The sequence below is a fragment of the Bombina bombina genome, chromosome 3 (assembly GCF_027579735.1).
Source record: "Bombina bombina isolate aBomBom1 chromosome 3, aBomBom1.pri, whole genome shotgun sequence".
Lineage (NCBI taxonomy): Eukaryota > Metazoa > Chordata > Amphibia > Anura > Bombinatoridae > Bombina > Bombina bombina.
Window position 1 is genome coordinate 100,637,652 of NC_069501.1, and position 22,766 is coordinate 100,660,417.

General features: G+C 39.8%; 1 protein-coding gene across 4 annotated transcripts in view; it reads left to right on the plus strand.

The window, feature by feature from the left end:
* Nucleotides 1-22,766, plus strand: part of PIGP (phosphatidylinositol glycan anchor biosynthesis class P) — an 80,155-nt gene that overhangs the window by 45,398 nt on the left and 11,991 nt on the right. For all 4 annotated transcript variants that reach the window (XM_053705941.1, XM_053705940.1, XM_053705938.1 and 1 more), the window contains 2 exons: nt 9,794-9,883; nt 19,554-19,626. In XM_053705941.1, coding sequence (XP_053561916.1) covers nt 9,802-9,883; nt 19,554-19,626 — 155 coding nt within the window. In that variant the 5' untranslated portion in view covers nt 9,794-9,801. The remainder of the gene's footprint in view (nt 1-9,793; nt 9,884-19,553; nt 19,627-22,766) is intronic.

Below are 22,766 nucleotides of genomic sequence, written 5' to 3' on the forward strand. Positions count from 1 at the left end.
TAAAATAAAAGTTTTTTGGGGGTTTTTAGTTTTTTTTTAAAAAAATTAAAAATTCTTCTGCTGTGTAGGACCCCCCTTAGCCCCCATTAGCCCCAACCTCCCTGATCCCCCCCCCCCCGCCTTTATTGTGCACCATATTGGGTACTGGCAGCTGTCTGCCAGTACCCAGTTTGAAAAATAATAATGTATTTAATTTTTTTTATTTTATTAAATATTTTTGTAGTGTAGCTGCCCCCCCCCTCAACATCCAACCCCCCACCCTCTCCCAGATGCCTTGATTTGAAAATCCCACCCTCCCCAGTCCTCTCTCCCACCCTCCAGATCTACAGCATATTGATGCTGTTTGCATTGATCTCACGTGCACGCGCGTGCACGGCTCTCGTGCACACGCGCGCACCCGCACAAGATCCCTCCTCCACCAATAACTGCCCACCCGCCTCCCTGGATGAGCTCCCACCCACCAACGGTAATGGCTATCGATAGCCGATGCAGAGAGGGCCACAGAGTGGCTCTCTCTGCATCGGATGGCTAAAAACAGTTATTGCAGGATGCCTCAATATTGAGGCATCACTGCAATAACATGAAAGCAGCTGGAAGCTATCAGGATCGCTTCCACTGCTTTCAAAGACCAACGACGTATGGGGTACGTCCTTGGTCATTAACTGCATTTTTTTGCAGGACGTACCCCATACGTCGTTGGTCGTTAAGGGGTTAAAATAGTATTCTCTGTCTGAATCATGAAAGAACATTTTTGGGTTTAATGTCCCTTTAAATACATAGAGTTGTGGTGTCACTACTGTTAAAATGACAGGCTTTTACAAATCAGAGCATGTCATTTTTTTCATTATGGCCCTTGAAATACTTTCAAATGTGGAGGTTACACTGCTTGAATCATATCCTATAGCCACAGATAGTGTCTTCATAGCCACACCAGCTGATGACCTTGCAGTGACCATTCTGCTGGGCTAAGTTGCTGATTAACTGAGATGAACTTTTGCTGACTTCATATCCATCCAGCTCTCAGCAGTCAGCGATTCATTTGTAATCTATGTTGTGTGTTTTTAGTTCAGCTTGAGTGAAAACTACAACAAGCCTACATTTTCTCTAAAGTATTGTCAGCTTTCTATTTTTAAGAGACAGTTTATTTGTACCTGTAAATAAGGATTTATTACTTTACTTTACTTAAACTTTTTTTAATACATTTGAAAAATATCCAAAACTGTCAAAACAGTAAAAAAAATAATTGGGAAGTGAATGACCAGCTAAATTATTGGATTTCAGATAGAAACGTTACAAAACTTAAAGTGACAGTTTACCATTACATTTTTCTCCCCTTTAATTTGTTCCCAAATATCCATTTTACTAGCTGGGGTTTAATAAATTGTTTACAAATAATAGTTAATTTACCTTTTTTATATCGTCATTTGAAATAGCTGATTTAGCTGGTGGTATCTCTCCCTACACTGAAAGTTTCACAGAACTACCCTCTAGTCTGCACCAAAAATACCCCTTTAACATAACCCTTAAACACAATTGGCAAAACTCTTTATAAAAACACAGAACTGTTATAAATTCTACCAGTAAGGAATAACTTTCTCTTTGAAAATATAGTTTAAAGGGACAGAAAACACCAAAAATGTTATGGTTTAAAAAAGTTAGATAACCCCTTTATTTACCATTCCACAGTTTTGCACAACTAACACTGCTATATTAATATACTTTTTACCACTGTGATTACCTTGTATCTAAGCCACTGCAGAATGCTCCCTTATCTCAGATCTTTTGACAGACTTGCATTTCAGGCAATTAGTGCTGCCTCTTAAATAACTCCATGAACTTGAGCACAATGTTATCTATAAGGCACACATGAACTAACACCCCTAGCTGTAAAAAACTGTCAAATGCATTCAGATAAGAGGCTGCCTTCAAGGGCTTAGAAATTAGCATATGAACCTACCTAGGTTTAGCTTTCAACTAAGAATACCAAGAGAATAAAGCAAATTTGATGATGATGAAAGTAAATTGGAGAGTTGTTTAAAATGACATGCATATCTGAATCATGAAAGTTTAATTTGGACTTTACTGTCCCTTTAAGTATAAGGCAAAGGCAAAACTTAAAGGGACAGGAAACCCCAAATATTTAATTCATGATTCGGATAGAACATACAATTTTAAACAATGTTCACTTTTTCTTTTATTATCAAATTAGGCAATAAGCCTGCCCAGAGGGCAGTCTATTTAAAAAAAAAAAAACTACAACCCCCAAAGCTAAAATTACAAAAAATATAAAATATAGGAGGGGGCCTCAGCTAAGATGGCTGCTTGAGTCCAGAGCTCCATAGCGTGGGCAGCAGTAAAACATAACTTAGGTCAGTTTAAGGGATCTCCAACTGTTCAGACCGCTTGATATGTGAAACGGAGACTAAGAGGCACACATAAATGTAAGCTGAGGTGCTCTGCAACATCTGGACCCCAACCAAGACTCGGAGGTGCGTGGCAACGATCGCACTGCAGCATGAATGGCGCAGTTTAAAAATTTACGGACACAGCCTCTCCGGGTGCAACGCTGAGGAGTATGTGAGTTACTCTTTTGTTAGACCGCTTGCAGGGTGACTTTAGCGGCTCTTTCCTCCACTTTATACAGGGCCATTCCGGGTATCTTACAGCACAACCCACATACTGAGGGCCTCGGCTATGGGAGGGTAAAAAAAATAGTGAATTTGTTTACTCATTATCCTAGCCTGCAATACTCACCAAACGTTTATTAAGGACTGTCATATCTCTATACAAGCTCTATACGAATCTCTTCTCATTCTTTTCACCACCCGCTAAGTCTTATAGCCATCTTGACTACTTTTTTACAAACCAGGCAGGGCTTACATACTTATCAGACTCGACTATTAAGTCTACCTCCTGGTCAGACCACTCGGCAGTGTTGCTGAAGCTAAAATGGCCTAAAACTAGATCTAATAATTGTATGTGGAGGTTGGACGACTCCCTATTAAATACCCTGAATTTAGTAGAAACACTTTCTAATTCACTCCGAGAATTTTTCAAAATTAACTCAACCCCAGACGTTAGCGACTTTACCATTTTGGAAACACATAAGTGTTACATGAGGGGGGAAATCATTAAACATAAGACACAATATAAAAAAATTGCACGTCAACAGTATCTCAAACTCACTACCCATATATCTGATTTAGACCTCCGACATAAAAAAGAAAAAAGACCCCTCTGATCTGGACTTATTGCGGGACCTACAAACACATAGACTTAAATTAAAGAAAATGCTGTCCCAAGAGCAGCAAACCATTGTTCAAAAATTCCAACAAAAAAAATTTTATGAAGGGAATAAACCGGGAAAACTATTAGCCAGGGCCTTGGGAAAAAAACAGCTCAAATCTCTTGTGCACGAACTCACTACTCCGCAAAAAAAGAAGGCTTATACTACACCCAACATTATAAAACAGTTCCACGACTATTACTCCTCTCTCTATAACCTCTTCCCCCCTGGTAGATCCACCCAAACAGGATATAGACATTCATTCTTACCTATATAACTCTATTCTACCTACTTTAAATGCTGAACAATCTAAAGATCTTGACTCTCCCATTACATTGCTGGAATTAAACCAAGCAATGAAAGATATGAAAGCAGGCAAAAGTCCAGGTCCCGATGTGTTCACCTCCAAATATTATCAAATTTTTAAAGATATTTTGGCCCCCCATCTACTCACCCTATTTAATACAGTGGGAATGGATAACCCTTTCCCTCAGAACATGGTAGAGGCTTATATCACGGTAATCCCCAAACAAGGAAAACCTCTAGACACTCCATCTAATTTTCGGCCCATTTCTTTATTAAACGTAGATATCAAGCTGTATGCTTCAATATTGGCATCTTGCATAAATAAGATTCTACCAAATTTAATCCACACTAACCAAGTAGGTTTTACACCACTTCGTGAGGCTAGAGATAATGCTACCAAGATCATTAACCTATTAGACCACGTCAATTCGCAGAAACTCCCGATGATACTCCTATCAATAGACACAGAGAAAACCTTTGATAGGCTTAACTGGCAATTCCTGAGGGCTACTCTGTCTAGGTTTGGGTTTTTTAACAACCATGATAGCAAAGATATTTGCCTTATATCAATGTCCTACGGCCAAAATACACCTAAATAATTCTCTCTCATCTCCTATAAATATCAAAAACGGTACAAGACAGGAATGTCCTCTATCCTCACTGCTGTTTGTGATGGCAATGGAAACATTGGCAACGAACATACGAAACAACCCCGGAATAAAGGGAATCGAGATAGACAAAATTCCCTACAAGTTAGCATTATATGCAGACGACATCTTGCTTACCCTTACTTCCCCAAGAGACTCCCTGGCTGCCTTAACTAGGGAATTCTCAACATATAGTTCATTGTCAAACTTTAAAATTAATTACTCGAAATCTGAATTCCTTAGCCTAAACATCCCCGCCTCCGTTACGCAATCAATACAAGCCCACTATCGGTATCAATATAAACCCAAATCCATAAAGTACCTAGGTATACAACTCACTGACAAGAATACAAGAATGACCTGTTGTACTCTTTTTAAATTACCTTCCTTTACTACAAAATGTCAGACAAGACCTACGGGAATGGGAAAAAAAACCTTTATCATGGATAGGTCGCATTGGTTCTATTAAAATGACTATACTCCCCAAAATTTTATATATTTTCCAGGCATTACCCATTCATATTCCTGATCACTACATACATACTCTACAGAAAACAATAAATGCATTTATTTGGTCTAAACACATGGCCAGATTTTCAGCTAAAACTATGTACATGCCGAAAGACAAAGGAGGATTGGGGGTCCCTAATCTTGAGTATTACCGACTGGCCATACATATGGTTAGAATTATTAATTGGTGTAAAAACGAGGAAGATAAGGAATGGACTCTACTAGAACGTTGTTTAGCAAATTCTTTTAACCTGGGTAGCCTTTGCTGGTCTCCCCTGAAACAGCTAAAACTAACTAACACTACATCTCACTCGACTGTCGAAAGCCTTAGAGTATGGGGAAAGCTGACAAAAAACATAACATCCCTAACCACGACTCCATCACCACTAACACCAATACTACTCAATACATTCTACAATATTCGTAGGCTTTCTAACCAAGATAAGTATAGCACAGTGTACTCTTTACTTCCCTACTACACCATTCTCAATAACGGTACATTCTGCCCTAAAACAGATCTGTCGGATAGAGGCATATCTCATTTCGACAACTGGTACACATATTTCCAGCTAAACCATACCAACATCTCCCACCCTAAGAGAAATAAGATAACTAGGAATCTAACACCCTATGAACACCTATGTTACCAAAAAGCCAACATTAAAGGTAACCTATCTAAGTCTTACAAACTACTTCTACAACATCATTCACGTACTCTCCCAACATACACAAAAAAAATGGGAGGGAGAGATGGATATTAGAATTACAGACAAGGACTGGCTGCAAATTATTGCACAAATGTCCTCATCAGCTTCCTCCATGAGGTTTAAAGAAACCAACATGAAAATACTTAGTAGATGGTATTATATGCCCCACAGAGTAGCACAAATATTTCCTAACTCTGAGAGTGACTGTTGGAGAGCATGTTGGAACGGCATATCATATTTGGTGGACATGCTTTATTATCAGTAGTTACTGGAAAGCCATAATTATAGAAATATCTAAGCTCCTACATTTTGATATTCCTAATGACCCTTTGACATGTCTTTTCAATAAACCGACTAAGTTGGCATGTGGACTACACACTAAGCTGTTGATTCTTATGTTCAACTGTTCCAAACAACTAATCCCCAAACTATGGAAAAGCACTAGTGCTCCTTCCATTGCTGACTGGTCCTCCTCAGTAACTTTAGCAATCTCGCTCGAAAAATACCATTATTTTAAGATTCGTAAAATAGAGGACTACTATTCCATTAAGTTTATCTGGGAAGAATGCATGTACACTGACAAGACATGAACAATCCCCTTTGATATTATCGTATTTACTGATTGTTCTCTCATGTCGGCAATCTCATTGTTTTATTATTGAAGTGTTTTCATTTCTGCTGTCATTTTGTATTGTTTGCACTTTTCAATAAAAAAAATAAAAAAAATGTAAAATTACAGAAAAAAAATAAACAAAGCTATCCAAAATAAAAAATGTAAACCTAAACTAATACCCCTATAAAAAATCCCCCCAAAATAAAAACACCCCTAATCTAATACTAAACTACTAATAGCCTTTAAAAGGGCGTTTGTAGGGCATTGCCCTAAGTTAAAGTGAATGTAAATTTTGATGCTAAAGTGCCCGGTTTTTAAAAATTTGATTAAAAACAGGGGCACTTTAAGTCATCAAAATTTACATTTCGCTCCTGTTGTGAGAAAAAAAACGTACCTTTTAATCTTGACAGCAGCTCCAGCTTCCTCCACCCGTCGCAAATCCTTTTCCTGGGTCTAAAATGAGGAATCCAGCTTCCTCCAATCACGGCGTTGAATCAGACACTGATTCCCCCGGGGGGGGGAGCCGTGATTGGAGGATGACCTATCCATCATTTCTGACATCAGAAATGGCTTGCAATGACCGGAGGAAGCTGGAGCTGCTGTCAAGTTTAAAAGGTAAGTATTTCTTCACAACGAGTGAAATGTAAATTTTGATGAATTAAAGTGCCCCTGTTTTTAATGGAATTTTTAAAGTAAAAACCCCCGACCCACCAAACCCCCAAAATAAAAAAAACCTAACACTAGAAAAAGCTAAACTACCCATTGCCCCTTAAGGGGCATTTGTATGGGCATTGCCCTTTAAAAGTGCATTCAGCTCTTTTCCAGTCCATTAAATCCCTAATTTTAAAAATAAAAAAATCCTAACACTAAGCCCCAAATAGGTACTCATCGTTCCTGAAGTCCGGCGGAGAAGGTCTTCTTCTAGGCGGCTCCATCATCTTCTAGCTTCATCCGAAGCAAAGGCGGCGCGGAGAGAAAGTGCGGAGTTGTGGGTCCTCACCGAAGGCGTGGAGCTCTCTTCCCCGACGCATAAGATTTCAGTAGCTCTCATCCTATTCGCTGATTTCAAAATTTCAGCCAATATGAATGCAAGGTACCCCGATCCGCACCGCCTTCGCTCCGGATGAAGATAGATGGAGTCGCCTGGAAGAATACCTCCGCCGGACTTCTTCTAGGCGGCTCCATCATCTTCTAGCTTCATCCGAAGCAAAGGCGGCGCGGAGAGAAAGTGCGGAGTTGTGGGTCCTCACCGAAGGCGTGGAGCTCTCTTCCCCGACGCATAAGATTTCAGTAGCTCTCATCCTATTCGCTGATTTCAAAATTTCAGCCAATATGAATGCAAGGTACCCCGATCCGCACCGCCTTCGCTCCGGATGAAGATAGATGGAGTCGCCTGGAAGAATACCTCCGCCGGACTTTAGGAACAGTGAGTACCTATTTGGGGCTTTGGTTTAGGCTTTTTTATTTTAAATATTTTTTTTTAATTATTTTTTATTTTTTTAGATTAGGGTTTTTTGGGCTTGAAAAAGAGCTTTTAAGGGCAGTAAAAGAGATGAATGCCCTTTTAAGGGCAGTGCCCATACAAATACCCCTTTTGGGGCAATGAGTAGCTTTAGGGGTTTTTTTTAGTGTTAGTTTTTTTTATTTTGGAGGGTTTGGTGGGTGGGGGGTTTTACTGCTAGGGGGGGACTAAGTATTTTTTAGAGGTAAAAGAGCTGTTTAACTTGGGCCAATGCCCTACAAAAGGCCCTTTTAAGGGTTATTGGTAGTTTAGATTAGGTGGTGTGTGTGTGTGTATATGTATGTATATGTATGTGTGTGTATATGTGTATATATATATATATATATATATTTATATGTGTGTGTGTGTGTATATATGTATACATTTTTTTTATTTATTTTTTTATAATTTTGTTTATTTTTTTCTGTAATGTTAGTTTTTTCTATTTTTTGAAATTTAATGTTAGTTTTTTATTTTAATTGTAATTTAGTTGTAATTGGGGTTAATTTAGGGGGTGTTAAGTTAGGGGGGCTTAGTAATTAGTGATTTGTGTTGTGGGGGGTTTGGCTGTTTAGAGGTTAATAGGTTAAAAAATTAGGTTGATTGGGATGTGGCTGTTTTGCGGTTTAGGCGTTAATGGGTTAATTAGGTTTATTGCGATGTGGGGCTTGGCGGTTTAAGAGTTAATAGGTTTATTGCGATGTGGGGGTTTTGTAGTGTAGTGTTAATAGGTTAATTAGGTTTATTGCTATGTGGGTGGTTGACGGTTAAGGGGTTAATATTTTAATTGTTATATGCGGATTAGGGGTTAATTACTTTATTGTTAGCGATGTGGGGGTTGACAATTTAGATGTTTGTTAATACTTCGTGCGGGAGGTTATTTTTTGTTTGTTATACTTTGTGCGGGCGGTTACGTGTTTTTAAGTTATTTCATGCGGTTGCGTGTTTTTTTTTGGGGGGGGGGGTTTAAGGCTTTGGGTTTGCCAACGCTGCATCCAGGTGGATTCCGGAAATGGCAGGGTGGTGAAAGAGTGGATCCAGGTAGATTCTTTTGGCTGCCTCGCACAGCCAACGTTCTTTTGGCTGCCTCGCACAACCAACATTCTTTTGGCTGCCTCGCACAGCCAACATTCTTTTGGCTGCCTCGCACAGCCAACTTTCTTTTGGCTGCCTCGCACAGCCAACATTCCTTTGAGGATGCGTGGGAACTGGCGAAACCGACAGACGCGTTACAAATGCGATTATAGTATAGATATGCTTCATTCCCTTGTAATCCTTTGCTTAAGGAACAGCATTGCACTATTTGCAGCTAGGTTAGTACATCTAGTTAGCCAATCACAAGAGACAAATGTATGCAGGCACCAATTGCCAGCTAGATCCCACTATTGTAGGGAAACAAAACCCAATTTTTTTCTTTAGTGATTCAGATCGAGCATGCAATTTTAAGCAACTTTCTAATTTACTCCTATTATAACTTTTTCTTTGTTCTCTTGCTATCTTTATTTAAAAAAAACAGTAATATAAGCATAGGAGCCGGCCCATTTTTGGTTCAGCACCTGGGTAGCGCTTGCTGATTGGTGGCAATTTAATTATACAATATAATGTGCAAAAAAGATTCACTAAGGATTATGTTTATAATTTATCTATATTAAAGGGACATTGAACCCAAATTTTTTGTTTTGTAATTCAGAAAGAGCATGCAATTTTAAGCAACTTTCTGATTTACTCCTATTATCAATTTTTCTTCGTTCTCTTGCTATCATTATTTGAAAAAGAAGGCATCTAAGCCTTTTTTTGGTTTCAGTACTCTGGACAGCACTTTTTTATTGGTGGATGAATTTATCCACCAATCAGCAAGGACAACCCAGGTGGTTCACCAAAAATGGGCCGGCATCTAAACTTACATTCTTGCATTTCAAATAAAGATACAAAGAGAATGAAGAAAATTTGATAATATGAGTAAATTCGAAATTTGCTTAAAATTTCATGCTCAATCTGAATCACGAAATAAATTTTTTGGGTACAGTGTCCCTTTAAATACATTTTTGATTGTAACTGTTTTTTAAAAAAATATACTATTGACCAGAGAGCGATACTTGTTCAACACCTTTAACCGTCTGATATGGACTGACTTTTGTGATACAGCAGCATCAAAATCAGAACAAGCTTTTCTAACAATAAATACATTATGTAATATTAATATTTTATTATCTATATCTTTAGATTTCAGAATGGTTGAGAACTCCCCTTCCCCTCTGCCGGAGAGAGCTATATATGGATTTGTCCTTTACTTGGGATCTCAGTTTGTATTTTGTAAGTATAATAAAAAAAAATCTGACTTTTTCTGTAATATTATTGTAATTATACTGCAAGAATGTGATTGTGTTCTGCAAAAACTATTTTTTTTGTTTGTTTTTTGTTTTGTACCATTTTAACAATGTGCTTGAATAGTGTTAAAGGGTAAGCAGTGGTAAAATAGAGTTTAGAAACTGCAAACAATAGATGGCAGATTAGCTGAAAACAGGATGCAAGCAGGCCAAGGTATACTTATCACCTGAAGACTTGATACTAGACTGCTAGAATATAACGGTGTAGAAACAAAAACTGGTAGCTCCGTTCATCAAACGGAACAAGAAGTTCTGCAAGGCCAGGTGAAATTAAGTGAACTGTTGCAGTTTTCTAACAGAGCAGGCCATCAAGCAGGATAATACACAGGTATTCAGTCAGCAAGAGGTTAAACGGTAGCATTTTTTGAAATGAGTCATACACAGGTATTTAAACAGATTGTGAGGGTACAGCAGTACAGAACAGAGCAGGCAGATTCATATGTGGAGCAAACGGGTACAAGCAGAGTTCTAATCCAAAGGAAGGTTAAAGGGACAATGAACCCAATTTTTTTTCTTTCATGATTCAGATAGAGCATGCTATTTTAAGCCACTTTCTAATTTACTCCTATTATCAATTTTTCTTCATTCTCTTGGTATCTTAATTTGAAATGCAAGAATGTGCGTTTAGATGTCGGCCCATTTTTGGTGAACAACCTGGGTTGTTCTTGCTGATTGGTGGATAAATTCATCCACCAATATTAAAGTGCTATCCAGAGTTCTGAAACAAAAAAAAGCTTAGATGCCTTCTTTATCAAATAAAGATAGCAAGATAAAGAAGAAAATTTGATAATAGGAGTAAATCACAAAGTTGCCTAAAATTGCATGCTCTATCTGAATCAAAAAAGAAAAAAAAATGGTTCAGTGTCCCTTTTAAGAGGCATCAGGTTGTCATACATGGTTTTGTTATCAGAAATTACCATCACACCCAGAGCACAGACAAACTAATTTAATTCACGGCCCAGTGCAGTGAATGAGAACTTCTTAAAAGACCACAATGGTCATTGTGAGATTGCTGCACTTTGCTAAAACTGCAGATTAGACTTTGTTTTCATGATGGTTGTTATAAATCCTTTAATAAAAACACTTGAAATTACTGTGGTTTTCTATGTTTCCTTCTGTCATGTGTTGTTTTTTTAACCTCATCTTGCTGTTCTAGCATTTACAAAGCGAAGATATTTTTTTTATTTTCTTGTCTATTGAAATGGCTTTGGAAACACATACATGGTTTATTTGCTAGGAGTTTTGGTCATTGGCCGCATTTGCCATTGATTGGCTATGTCGCAATAACAGTAGAACAGACTGTATACGTTTTTCAGACTTCAGATGATTTATAGCCTATTTTTATGTGTGGTAGCTGTTTTCAGTTTATATTCTCAAGTAATAAGTTCTAAGCTATTTTTCTCCAACATAGGTGTGTCCGGTCCACGGCGTCATCCTTACTTGTGGGATATTCTCCTCCCCAACAGGAAATGGCAAAGAGCCCAGCAAAGCTGGTCACATGATCCCTCCTAGGCTCCGCCTACCCCAGTCATTCTCTTTGCCGTTGTACAGGCAACATCTCCACGGAGATGGCTTAGAGTTTTTTAGTGTTTAACTGTAGTTTTTATTATTCAATCAAGAGTTTGTTATTTTAAAATAGTGCTGGTATGTACTATTTACTCTGAAACAGAAAAGAGATGAAGATTTCTGTTTGTATGAGGAAAATGATTTTAGCAACCGTTACTAAAATCCATGGCTGTTCCACACAGGACTGTTGAGAGGAATTAACTTCAGTTGGGGGAACAGTGAGCAGTCTCTTGCTGCTTGAGGTATGACACATTCTAACAAGACGATGTAATGCTGGAAGCTGTCATTTTCCCTATGGGATCCGGTAAGCCATGTTTATTAAGATAGTAAATAAGGGCTTCACAAGGGCTTATTAAGACTGTAGACTTTTTCTGGGCTAAATCGATTCATATATTACACATATTTAGCCTTGAGGAATCATTTAATCTGGGTATTTTGGTAAAATTATATCGGCAGGCACTGTTTTAGACACCTTATTCTTTAGGGGCTTTCCCTAATCATAGGCAGAGCCTCATTTTCGCGCCGGTATTGCGCACTTGTTTTTGAGAGGCATGACATGCAGTCGCATGTGTGAGGAGCTCTGATACATAGAAAAGACTTTCTGAAGGCGTCATTTGGTATCGTATTCCCCTTTGGGCTTGGTTGGGTCTCAGCAAAGCAGATACCAGGGACTGTAAAGGGGTTAAAGTTAAAAACGGCTCCGGTTCCGTTATTTTAAGGGTTAAAGCTTCCAAATTTGGTGTGCAATACTTTTAAGGCTTTAAGACACTGTGGTGAAATTTTGGTGAATTTTGAACAATTCCTTCATATTTTTTCGCAATTGCAGTAATAAAGTGTGTTCAGTTTAAAATTTAAAGTGACAGTAACGGTTTTATTTTAAAACGTTTTTTGTACTTTGTTATCAAGTTTATGCCTGTTTAACATGTCTGAACTACCAGATAGACTGTGTTCTGAATGTGGGGAAGCCAGGGTTCCTTCTCATTTAAATAAATGTGATTTATGTGACAATGAAAATGATGCCCAAGATGATTCCTCAAGTGAGGGGAGTAAGCATGGTACTGCATCATTCCCTCCTTCGTCTACACGAGTCTTGCCCACTCAGGAGGCCCCTAGTACATCTAGCGCGCCAATACTCCTTACTATGCAACAATTAACGGCTGTAATGGATAATTCTATCAAAAACATTTTAGCCAAAATGCCCACTTATCAGCGTAAGCGCGACTGCTCTGTTTTAGATACTGAAGAGCATGACGACGCTGATGATAATGGTTCTGAAATGCCCCTACACCAGTCTGATGGGGCCAGGGAGGTTTTGTCTGAGGGAGAAATTTCAGATTCAGGGAAAATTTCTCAACAAGCTGAACCCGATGTGATTACATTTAAATTTAAGTTGGAACATCTCCGCGCTCTGCTTAAGGAGGTATTATCCACTCTGGATGATTGTGAGAATTTGATCATCCCAGAGAAACTATGTAAAATGGACAAGTTCCTAGAGGTCCCGGGGCTCCCAGAAGCTTTTCCTATACCCAAGCGGGTGGCGGACATTGTAAATAAAGAATGGGAAAGGCCCGGTATACCTTTCGTCCCTCCCCCCATATTTAAAAAATTGTTTCCTATGGTCGACCCCAGAAAGGACTTATGGCAGACAGTCCCCAAGGTCGAGGGAGCGGTTTCCACTTTAAACAAACGCACCACTATACCCATAGAAGATAGTTGTGCTTTCAAAGATCCTATGGATAAAAAATTAGAAGGTTTACTTAAAAAGATGTTTGTTCAGCAAGGTTACCTTCTACAACCAATTTCATGCATTGTCCCTGTCACTACAGCCGCGTGTTTCTGGTTCGATGAGCTAGTAAAGGCGGTCGATAGTGATTCTCCTCCTTATGAGGAGATTATGGACAGAATCCGTGCTCTCAAATTGGCTAATTCTTTCACCCTAGACGCCACTTTGCAATTGGCTAGGTTAGCGGCTAAGAATTCTGGGTTTGCTATTGTGGCGCGCAGAGCGCTTTGGTTGAAATCTTGGTCAGCTGATGCATCTTCCAAGAACAAACTACTTAACATTCCTTTCAAGGGGAAAACGCTGTTTGGCCCTGACTTGAAAGAGATTATCTCTGATATCACTGGGGGTAAGGGCCACGCCCTTCCTCAGGATCGGTCTTTCAAGGCCAAAAATAAACCTAATTTTCGTCCCTTTCGTAGAAACGGACCAGCCCAAAGTGCTACGTCCTCTAAGCAAGAGGGTAATACTTCTCAAGCCAAGCCAGCTTGGAGACCAATGCAAGGCTGGAACAAGGGAAAGCAGGCCAAGAAACCTGCCACTGCTACCAAGACAGCATGAAATGTTGGCCCCCGATCCGGGACCGGATCTGGTGGGGGGCAGACTCTCCCTCTTCGGTCAGGCTTGGGCAAGAGATGTTCTGGATCCTTGGGCACTAGAAATAGTCTCCCAAGGTTATCTTCTGGAATTCAAGGGGCTTCCCCCAAGGGGGAGGTTCCACAGGTCTCAGTTGTCTTCAGACCACATAAAAAGACAGGCATTCTTACATTGTGTAGAAGACCTGTTAAAAATGGGAGTGATTCATCCTGTTCCATTAGGAGAACAAGGGATGGGGTTCTACTCCAATCTGTTCATAGTTCCCAAAAAAGAGGGAACGTTCAGACCAATCTTAGATCTCAAGATCTTAAACAAGTTTCTCAAGGTTCCATCGTTCAAAATGGAAACCATTCGAACAATTCTTCCTTCCATCCAGGAAGGTCAATTCATGACCACGGTGGATTTAAAGGATGCGTATCTACATATTCCTATCCACAAGGAACATCATCGGTTCCTAAGGTTCGCATTCCTGGACAAGCATTACCAGTTCGTGGCGCTTCCTTTCGGATTAGCCACTGCTCCAAGGATTTTCACAAAGGTACTAGGGTCCCTTCTAGCGGTGCTAAGACCAAGGGGCATTGCAGTAGTACCTTACTTGGACGACATTCTGATTCAAGCGTCGTCCCTTCCTCAAGCAAAGGCTCACACGGACATAGTCCTGGCCTTTCTCAGATCTCACGGATGGAAAGTGAACGTGGAAAAGAGTTCTCTATCTCCGTCGACAAGAGTTCCCTTCTTGGGAACAATAATAGACTCCTTAGAAATTAGGATTTTTCTGACAGAGGCCAGAAAAACAAAACTTCTAAACTCTTGTCGGATACTTCATTCCGTTCCTCTTCCGTCCATAGCGCAGTGCATGGAAGTGATAGGTTTGATGGTAGCGGCAATGGACATAGTTCCTTTTGCGCGCATTCATCTAAGACCATTACAACTGTGTATGCTCAGTCAGTGGAATGGGGACTATACAGACTTGTCTCCGAAGATACAAGTAAATCAGAGGACCAGAGACTCACTCCGTTGGTGGCTGTCCCTGGACAACCTGTCACAAGGGATGACCTTCCGCAGACCAGAGTGGGTCATTGTCACGACCGACGCCAGTCTGATGGGCTGGGGCGCGGTCTGGGGATCCCTGAAAGCTCAGGGTCTTTGGTCTCGGGAAGAATCTCTTCTACCGATAAATATTCTGGAACTGAGAGCGATATTCAATGCTCTCAAGGCTTGGCCTCAGCTAGCGAGGGCCAAGTTCATACGGTTTCAATCAGACAACATGACGACTGTTGCGTACATCAACCATCAGGGGGGAACAAGGAGTTCCCTGGCGATGGAAGAAGTGACCAAAATCATTCAATGGGCGGAGACTCGCTCCTGCCACCTGTCTGCAATCCACATCCCAGGAGTGGAAAATTGGGAAGCGGATTTTCTGAGTCGTCAGACATTGCATCCGGGGGAGTGGGAACTCCATCCGGAAATCTTTGCCCAAATCACTCAACTGTGGGGCATTCCAGACATGGATCTGATGGCCTCTCGTCAGAACTTCAAGGTTCCTTGCTACGGGTCCAGATCCAGGGATCCCAAGGCGACTCTAGTAGATGCACTAGTAGCACCTTGGACCTTCAAACTAGCTTATGTATTCCCGCCGTTTCCTCTCATCCCCAGGCTGGTAGCCAGGATCAATCAGGAGAGGGCGTCGGTGATCTTGATAGCTCCTGCGTGGCCACGCAGGACTTGGTATGCAGATCTGGTGAATATGTCATCTGCTCCACCATGGAAGCTACCTTTGAGACGAGACCTTCTTGTTCAAGGTCCGTTCGAACATCCAAATCTGGTCTCACTCCAGCTGACTGCTTGGAGATTGAACGCTTGATCTTATCAAAGCGAGGGTTCTCAGATTCTGTTATTGATACTCTTGTTCAGGCCAGAAAGCCTGTAACTAGAAAAATTTACCACAAAATTTGGAAAAAATATATCTGTTGGTGTGAATCTAAAGGATTCCCTTGGGACAAGGTTAAGATTCCTAAGATTCTATCCTTCCTTCAAGAAGGATTGGAAAAAGGATTATCTGCAAGTTCCTTGAAGGGACAGATTTCTGCCTTGTCTGTGTTACTTCACAAAAAGCTGGCAGCTGTGCCAGATGTTCAAGCCTTTGTTCAGGCTCTGGTTAGAATCAAGCCTGTTTACAAACCTTTGACTCCTCCTTGGAGTCTCAACTTAGTTCTTTCAGTTCTTCAGGGGGTTCCGTTTGAACCCTTACATTCCGTTGATATTAAGTTATTATCTTGGAAAGTTTTGTTTTTGGTTGCAATTTCTTCTGCTAGAAGAGTTTCAGAATTATCTGCTCTGCAGTGTTCTCCTCCTTATCTGGTGTTCCATGCAGATAAGGTGGTTTTACGTACTAAACCTGGTTTTCTTCCAAAAGTTGTTTCTAACAAAAACATTAACCAGGAGATAGTCGTGCCTTCTCTGTGTCCGAAACCAGTTTCGAAGAAGGAACGTTTGTTGCACAATTTGGATGTTGTTCGCGCTCTAAAATTCTATTTAGATGCTACAAAGGATTTTAGACAAACATCTTCCTTGTTTGTTGTTTATTCTGGTAAAAGGAGAGGTCAAAAAGCAACTTCTACCTCTCTCTCTTTTTGGATTAAAAGCATCATCAGATTGGCTTACGAGACTGCCGGACGGCAGCCTCCCGAAAGAATCACAGCTCATTCCACTAGGGCTGTGGCTTCCACATGGGCCTTCAAGAACGAGGCTTCTGTTGATCAGATATGTAGGGCAGCGACTTGGTCTTCACTGCACACTTTTACCAAATTTTACAAGTTTGATACTTTTGCTTCTTCTGAGGCTATTTTTGGGAGAAAGGTTTTGCAAGCCGTGGTGCCTTCCATTTAGGTGACCTGATTTGCTCCCTCCCTTCATCCGTGTCCTAAAGCTTTGGTATTGGTTCCCACAAGTAAGGATGACGCCGTGGACCGGACACACCTATGTTGGAGAAAACAGAATTTATGTTTACCTGATAAATTACTTTCTCCAACGGTGTGTCCGGTCCACGGCCCGCCCTGGTTTTTTAATCAGGTCTGATAATTTATTTTCTTTAACTACAGTCACCACGGTATCATATGGTTTCTCCTCTGCAAATATTCCTCCTTAACGTCGGTCGAATGACTGGGGTAGGCGGAGCCTAGGAGGGATCATGTGACCAGCTTTGCTGGGCTCTTTGCCATTTCCTGTTGGGGAGGAGAATATCCCACAAGTAAGGATGACGCCGTGGACCGGACACACCGTTGGAGAAAGTAATTTATCAGGTAAACATAAATTCTGTTTTGTTAATATAATCAAATGGTATACAAATATAATTTACATTAGAATATGTCATATCAAATAGACCACTTTAAAACAATATGCAGACCCCTTAAAAAAAAAAATGATGCAAGATACATTATTTTTTAGAAAGAAAAAAGGTTCCAGGCATGAATCCGTAAAATAAAACAAAGTCTTTATTGAAGCAATTAAAAAGAGGTCATGGAGACATCACAACCAGATATCAGCAGAAAAATGCGGTCTTACACGTTTCGGCTACAGATTGCCGTAATCATAGACCATGATGCACAACAGATGCAATGCACTATTTAAAATGCTAATACAAATGTTGTTGGTTCAAAGATGAACTCTCCCCCCTCCTGATACAAGTGGTTAGAACAACTTTAACCCTTTCAGTATATCTAAACAGAGTTAGAAACAAATAATGTCAGTTAATACCAAATATAGTGAAAAACATTGAATAAATGGTTAAGTTTCAAAACACACATCAATATGTATTTAGTTATGTTACTTTTTTAACACATGACTGGTTATACACAAAGTAACTGTTAATGATGTTAAAAATTGTTTGCTAAATAGAAAGTACAAAAATATATATACATAAAATCAGACGGATGACAAGAATCATGGCATGACAAAAATGTACTATATATAATATATCAACATATGGTGAGCATAAAATGCAATGAGTATAAATCATTCACAAAAATTGATTATATTGTTCTCGGCATTAAAACCATTTGGTTCTAAAGTGCATAGTTTATTAATCCAAAAGACTTCCTGTCTCGTCAGCACATCCCATTTGTAACTACCTCTCATGGGGCTTCTAATAACCTCAATGGCCTTCCACTTAAGGTGAATGTAAATTTTGATGCTAAAGTGCCCGGTTTTTAAAAATTCGATTAAAAACAGGGGCATTTTAATTCATTAAAATTTACATTTCACTCGTGTTGTGAAAAAATACTTAACTTTTAATCTTGACAGCCGCTCCAGCTTCCTCCGCCCGTCGCAAAGCCTCTTCCTGGGTCTAAAATGAGGAATCCGGCTTCCTCCAATCACGTCTTCGAATCAGACACTGATTCCCCTAGGGGGGAAGCTGTGATTGGAGGATGACCGATCCATCATTTCTGACATCAGAAATGGCTTTGCGACGACCGGGGGAAGCTGGTGCGGCTGTCAAGATTAAAAGGTAAGTATTTTTTCACAATGAGTGAAATGTAAATTTTTATGAATTAAAGTGCCCCTTAATCTAATTTTTAAAAACCGGGCACTTTAGCATCAAATGTTACATTCACTTTAAAGGAGCCAACATTGCTCTTGTGTATATCAAGGAAATGTCTGGCGAGTTCCAAACATCTTTTATTATTTGTGATGTACCCCAAGTGTTTACGAATTCTGGTACGAACATCACGGGTAGTCATACTCACGTACTGTTTCAAGTGCTGTGTGCACTGAATGAGGTAAATCATACATTTGGATGAACAGTTTATACACCCTTTAGTGTTAAAGGTCTGTCCTGTCACATATGAGGAAATACTCAGGCCAGTGCTCAAATGTTTAAATGAATTACAATTCTTGCCACACCTGTAGGTACCATTATGAGTTAACCATGGACTCTCACTACTCTCACTCCTTAATGTGCTAGGGGATACAAATATTACCAATAGTTATATTCCTTGCATAAACAAATCTGCAACCATCTTTAAAGGTATCTTTCAGCAATTCATCGCCTTATAAAATAGGAAGATACTTTTTGACAATGTTGCATATTTTGTAATATTGTGAGGAATATTTGGTTACAAATGTGGGTAACCTCAGTTTCAGAGTTAGAGCCTTTGTCATAGGAGGTAGAGAAATTGGAGAGGGAATCATCATCTGTGGTTTCATTATCTGGATTAGAGACGGTGACCCTTCTCTTTCCTTTCCTATTTCTCCTTCTCCTTCCACGATTGCTTCCCTAATGAAATGACTCACTGAACATCAGTCTCCCCCTGATTTTCTATGCGTGTCCATAAAGGTCTACATCTATGGGGGTTCTGCCAGATAAATACTTGTTCAGTGGTAATAGTCTTTCTGACCTCTGAGGAATTTCACATGTTTCATCTGAATGATTTCTTTTTTATGTGTTTCTATCACACCCTGTAATATATATATAATTGATACCCCTTTAGCTTTCTACAATGTCAGTTCATCCTTAAACTCAAGGTAAACTGTTAAAATCCCATTTTTCAGAGGTATTGATTTATCTGTTCTAAACCCTACCCTATCTGCTTTATGTTTATACCAGAACTTCCTTTTATATCAGTAATGTTATCCTCTCATTTTTGCATTGTAGTTCTTTATCTGACTTGGGCTTATGTTCCAGAATCCTGGTTACACTCATTGGGACTCACATACTGGCCCCAAAAGTAAGTACACTTTGCATGCAATGTAAAATAATGTAAAATTGCTCCTGATTCACAGAAGATTTAGGCCTCTAGTTATCAAGCCGTCAACCTCAAATACGCTGGAATTCCGCATCGTATTTGTGACGAGGCTGATTCGCCTAAGTTATCAAGCCCTTTACACCGGCAAAAGTAGAATTTTGTGACGTAAGCTTCGATCCGCCGGACTCAGTCCGACACAGATCGATTCTTACGTCACTCCAGATGTTCCGCACACAAGTTCGGCACAATCTGACTACTTTTGCTAGTTATCAAAAAACTAGCAGGTACGCTCGGCACTTTTCCGGCCCAGCGTACCTGGTTTTCAAACCGCTGCCCTGGAGGCGGCAGATCCCATAGGAATCAATGGGAGTCTCACCATAGCGAAAGTTCATGTTCGCTGCTGCCCGACATCCCATTGATTTCTATGGGAGCTGTCTACACCTAACACCCTAACATGTACCCCGAGTCTAAACACCCCTAATCTGTCCCCCCCCCCTACACCGCCGCAACTAAATACATTTATTACCCCCTAAACGGCCGCTCCCGGAGCCCACCGCAAGCTACATTATACATATTAACCCCTAATCTGTCCCCCCTACACCGCCGCAACTAAATAAAGTTATTAACCCCTAAACCGCCGCTCCCGGACACCGCCGCAACTATAATAAATGTATTAACCCCTAAACCGCTGCTCCCGGACCCCGCCGCCACCTATATTAAACTTATTAACCCCTAATCTGCCCCCCCTACACCGTCGCAACCTATAATAAATTTATTAACTCCTATCCTGCCCCCCCTACACCGCCGCAACTATAATAAAATTATTAACCCCTAAACCTAAGTCTAACCCTAACACCTCCCTAACTTAAATATTAATTAAATAAATCTAAATATTATAACTCTTATTAACTAAATTAATCCTATATCAGCCAATCGGAATTAAGGTAGGAAAAATCTGATTGGCTGATCCAATCAGCCAATCAGATTGAGCTTGCATTCTATTGGCTGTCCCGATCAGCCAATAGAATGCAAGCTCAATCTGATTGGCTGATTGGATCAGCCAATCAGATTTTTCCTACCTTAATTCCGATTGGCTGATAGAATCCTATCAGCCAATCTGAATTCAAGGGACGCCATCTTGGATGACGTCACTTAAAGGAACGTCGTTCAGTCGTCGGTGGAAGAAGATGGCTCCACGTAGGCTCGTCTGAAGATGGCTCCGCTCCGGATGGATGAAGATTGAAGACGCCGCCTGGATAATGACTTCAATCGGATGGAAGACTTCTTCAGCACCCCTTGGATAATGACTTCTGCCGCTCCGGATCTCCTCTTCGGTTCCATCGGTGGTCGGCTGGCTGAAGACGGCTAAAGGTAGGGTGATCTTCAGGGGGGTAGTGTTAGGTTTATTTAAGGGGGGTTTGGGTTAGAGTAGGGGTATGTGGGTGGTGGGTTTTAATGTTGGGGGGGTTGTATTTTTATTTTACTGGCAAAAGAGCTGGTTTCTTTGGGGCATGCCCCTCAAAAGGCCCTTTTAAGGGCTGGTAAGGTAATTGTGCTGGTAACTTTTTAATGTAGAATAGGGTAGGGCATTTTTTTATTTTGGGGGGCTTTGATATTTTATTAGGGGGCTTAGATTAGGTGTAAGTAGCTTAAAATTGTTGTAATATTTTCGAAATGTTTGTAACTTTTATTTTTTTTATTTTTTGTAACTTAGCTTTTTTTTATTTTTTGTACTTTAGTTAGTTTATGTAATTGTATTTAATTGTAGTTATTTGTAGGTAATTTATTTAATTAATTTAATGATAGTGTAGTGTTAGGTTTAATTGTAACTTAGGTTATGATTTATTTTACAGGTAATTTTGTATTTCTTTTAGCTAGGTAGTTATTAAATAGTTAATGACTATTTAATAACTATTCTAACTAGCTAAAATAAATACAAAGTTACCTGTAAAATAAATATAAATCCTAAAATAGCTACAATGTAATTATTAATTACATTGTAGCTATCTTAGGGTTTATTTTACAGGTAAGTATTTAGTTTTAAATAGGAATAATTTATTTAAGTATAGTGTAGTGTTAGGTGTAATTGTAACTTAGGTTAGTTTTTATTTTACAGGTTAATTTCTCTTTATTTTAACTAGGTAGCTATTAAATAGTTAATAACTATTTAATAGCTATTGTACCTAGTTAAAATAAATTGAAATTTGCCTGTAAAATAAAAATAAATCTTAAGATAGCTACAATAAAATTATTATTTATATTGTAGCTATATTAGGGTTTATTTTAAAGGTAAGTATTTAGTTTTAAATAGGAATAATTAATTTAAGAAGAGTTAAATTTATTTAGATGTATTTAATTAATATTTAAGTTAGGGGGGTGTTAGGGTTAGGGTTAGACTTAGGTTTAGGGGTTAATAATTTTATTATAGTGGCGGCGGTGTAGGTGGGGGGCAGGATAGGGGTTAATAAATTTATTATAGGTGGTGACGGTGTAGGGGGGCAGGATAGGGGTTAATAAGTTTAATATAGGTGGCGGCGGGGTCCGGGAGCGGCGGTTTAGGGGTTAAACAATTTATTTAGTTGCGGCGGGGTCCGGGATCGGCAGGATAGGGGTTAATAAATTTATTATAGGTGGCGGCGGTATGGGGGGGGCAGGATAGGGGTTACTAGGTATAATGTAGGTGGCAGTGGTCTCTGGGAGCAGTGGTTTAGGGGTTAATACATTTATTATAGTTGCGGCGGTGTCCGGGAGCGGCGGTTTAGGGGTTAATAACTTTATTTTAGTTGCGGGGGGTATAGGGGGTAGAACAGTGTAGTTTAGTGTGGGTGCTTAGTGACAGCTTGTCAATAAAGCTGTCAAAAAGCTGAAGAGCAGCGAGATCGGATGAGTGATAACTATCACAGTCCGCTGCTCATCGCCCCGTACTTGGTGCGCGGCTTTTTGACAGATTTATTGATAACTTTGGGGAGATTTTTCAGGTCCGCGGCGGCGATGGTAGGCGAGTTTAGGCAGGCATATTGGGCCGGCGAAGGCAGGTAAGTAGACAGGTTGATAAATAGAGGCCAAAGAGTGTACACAAATATATCAAGGTGAACATTCCCAATGTAATAACATATGAACTG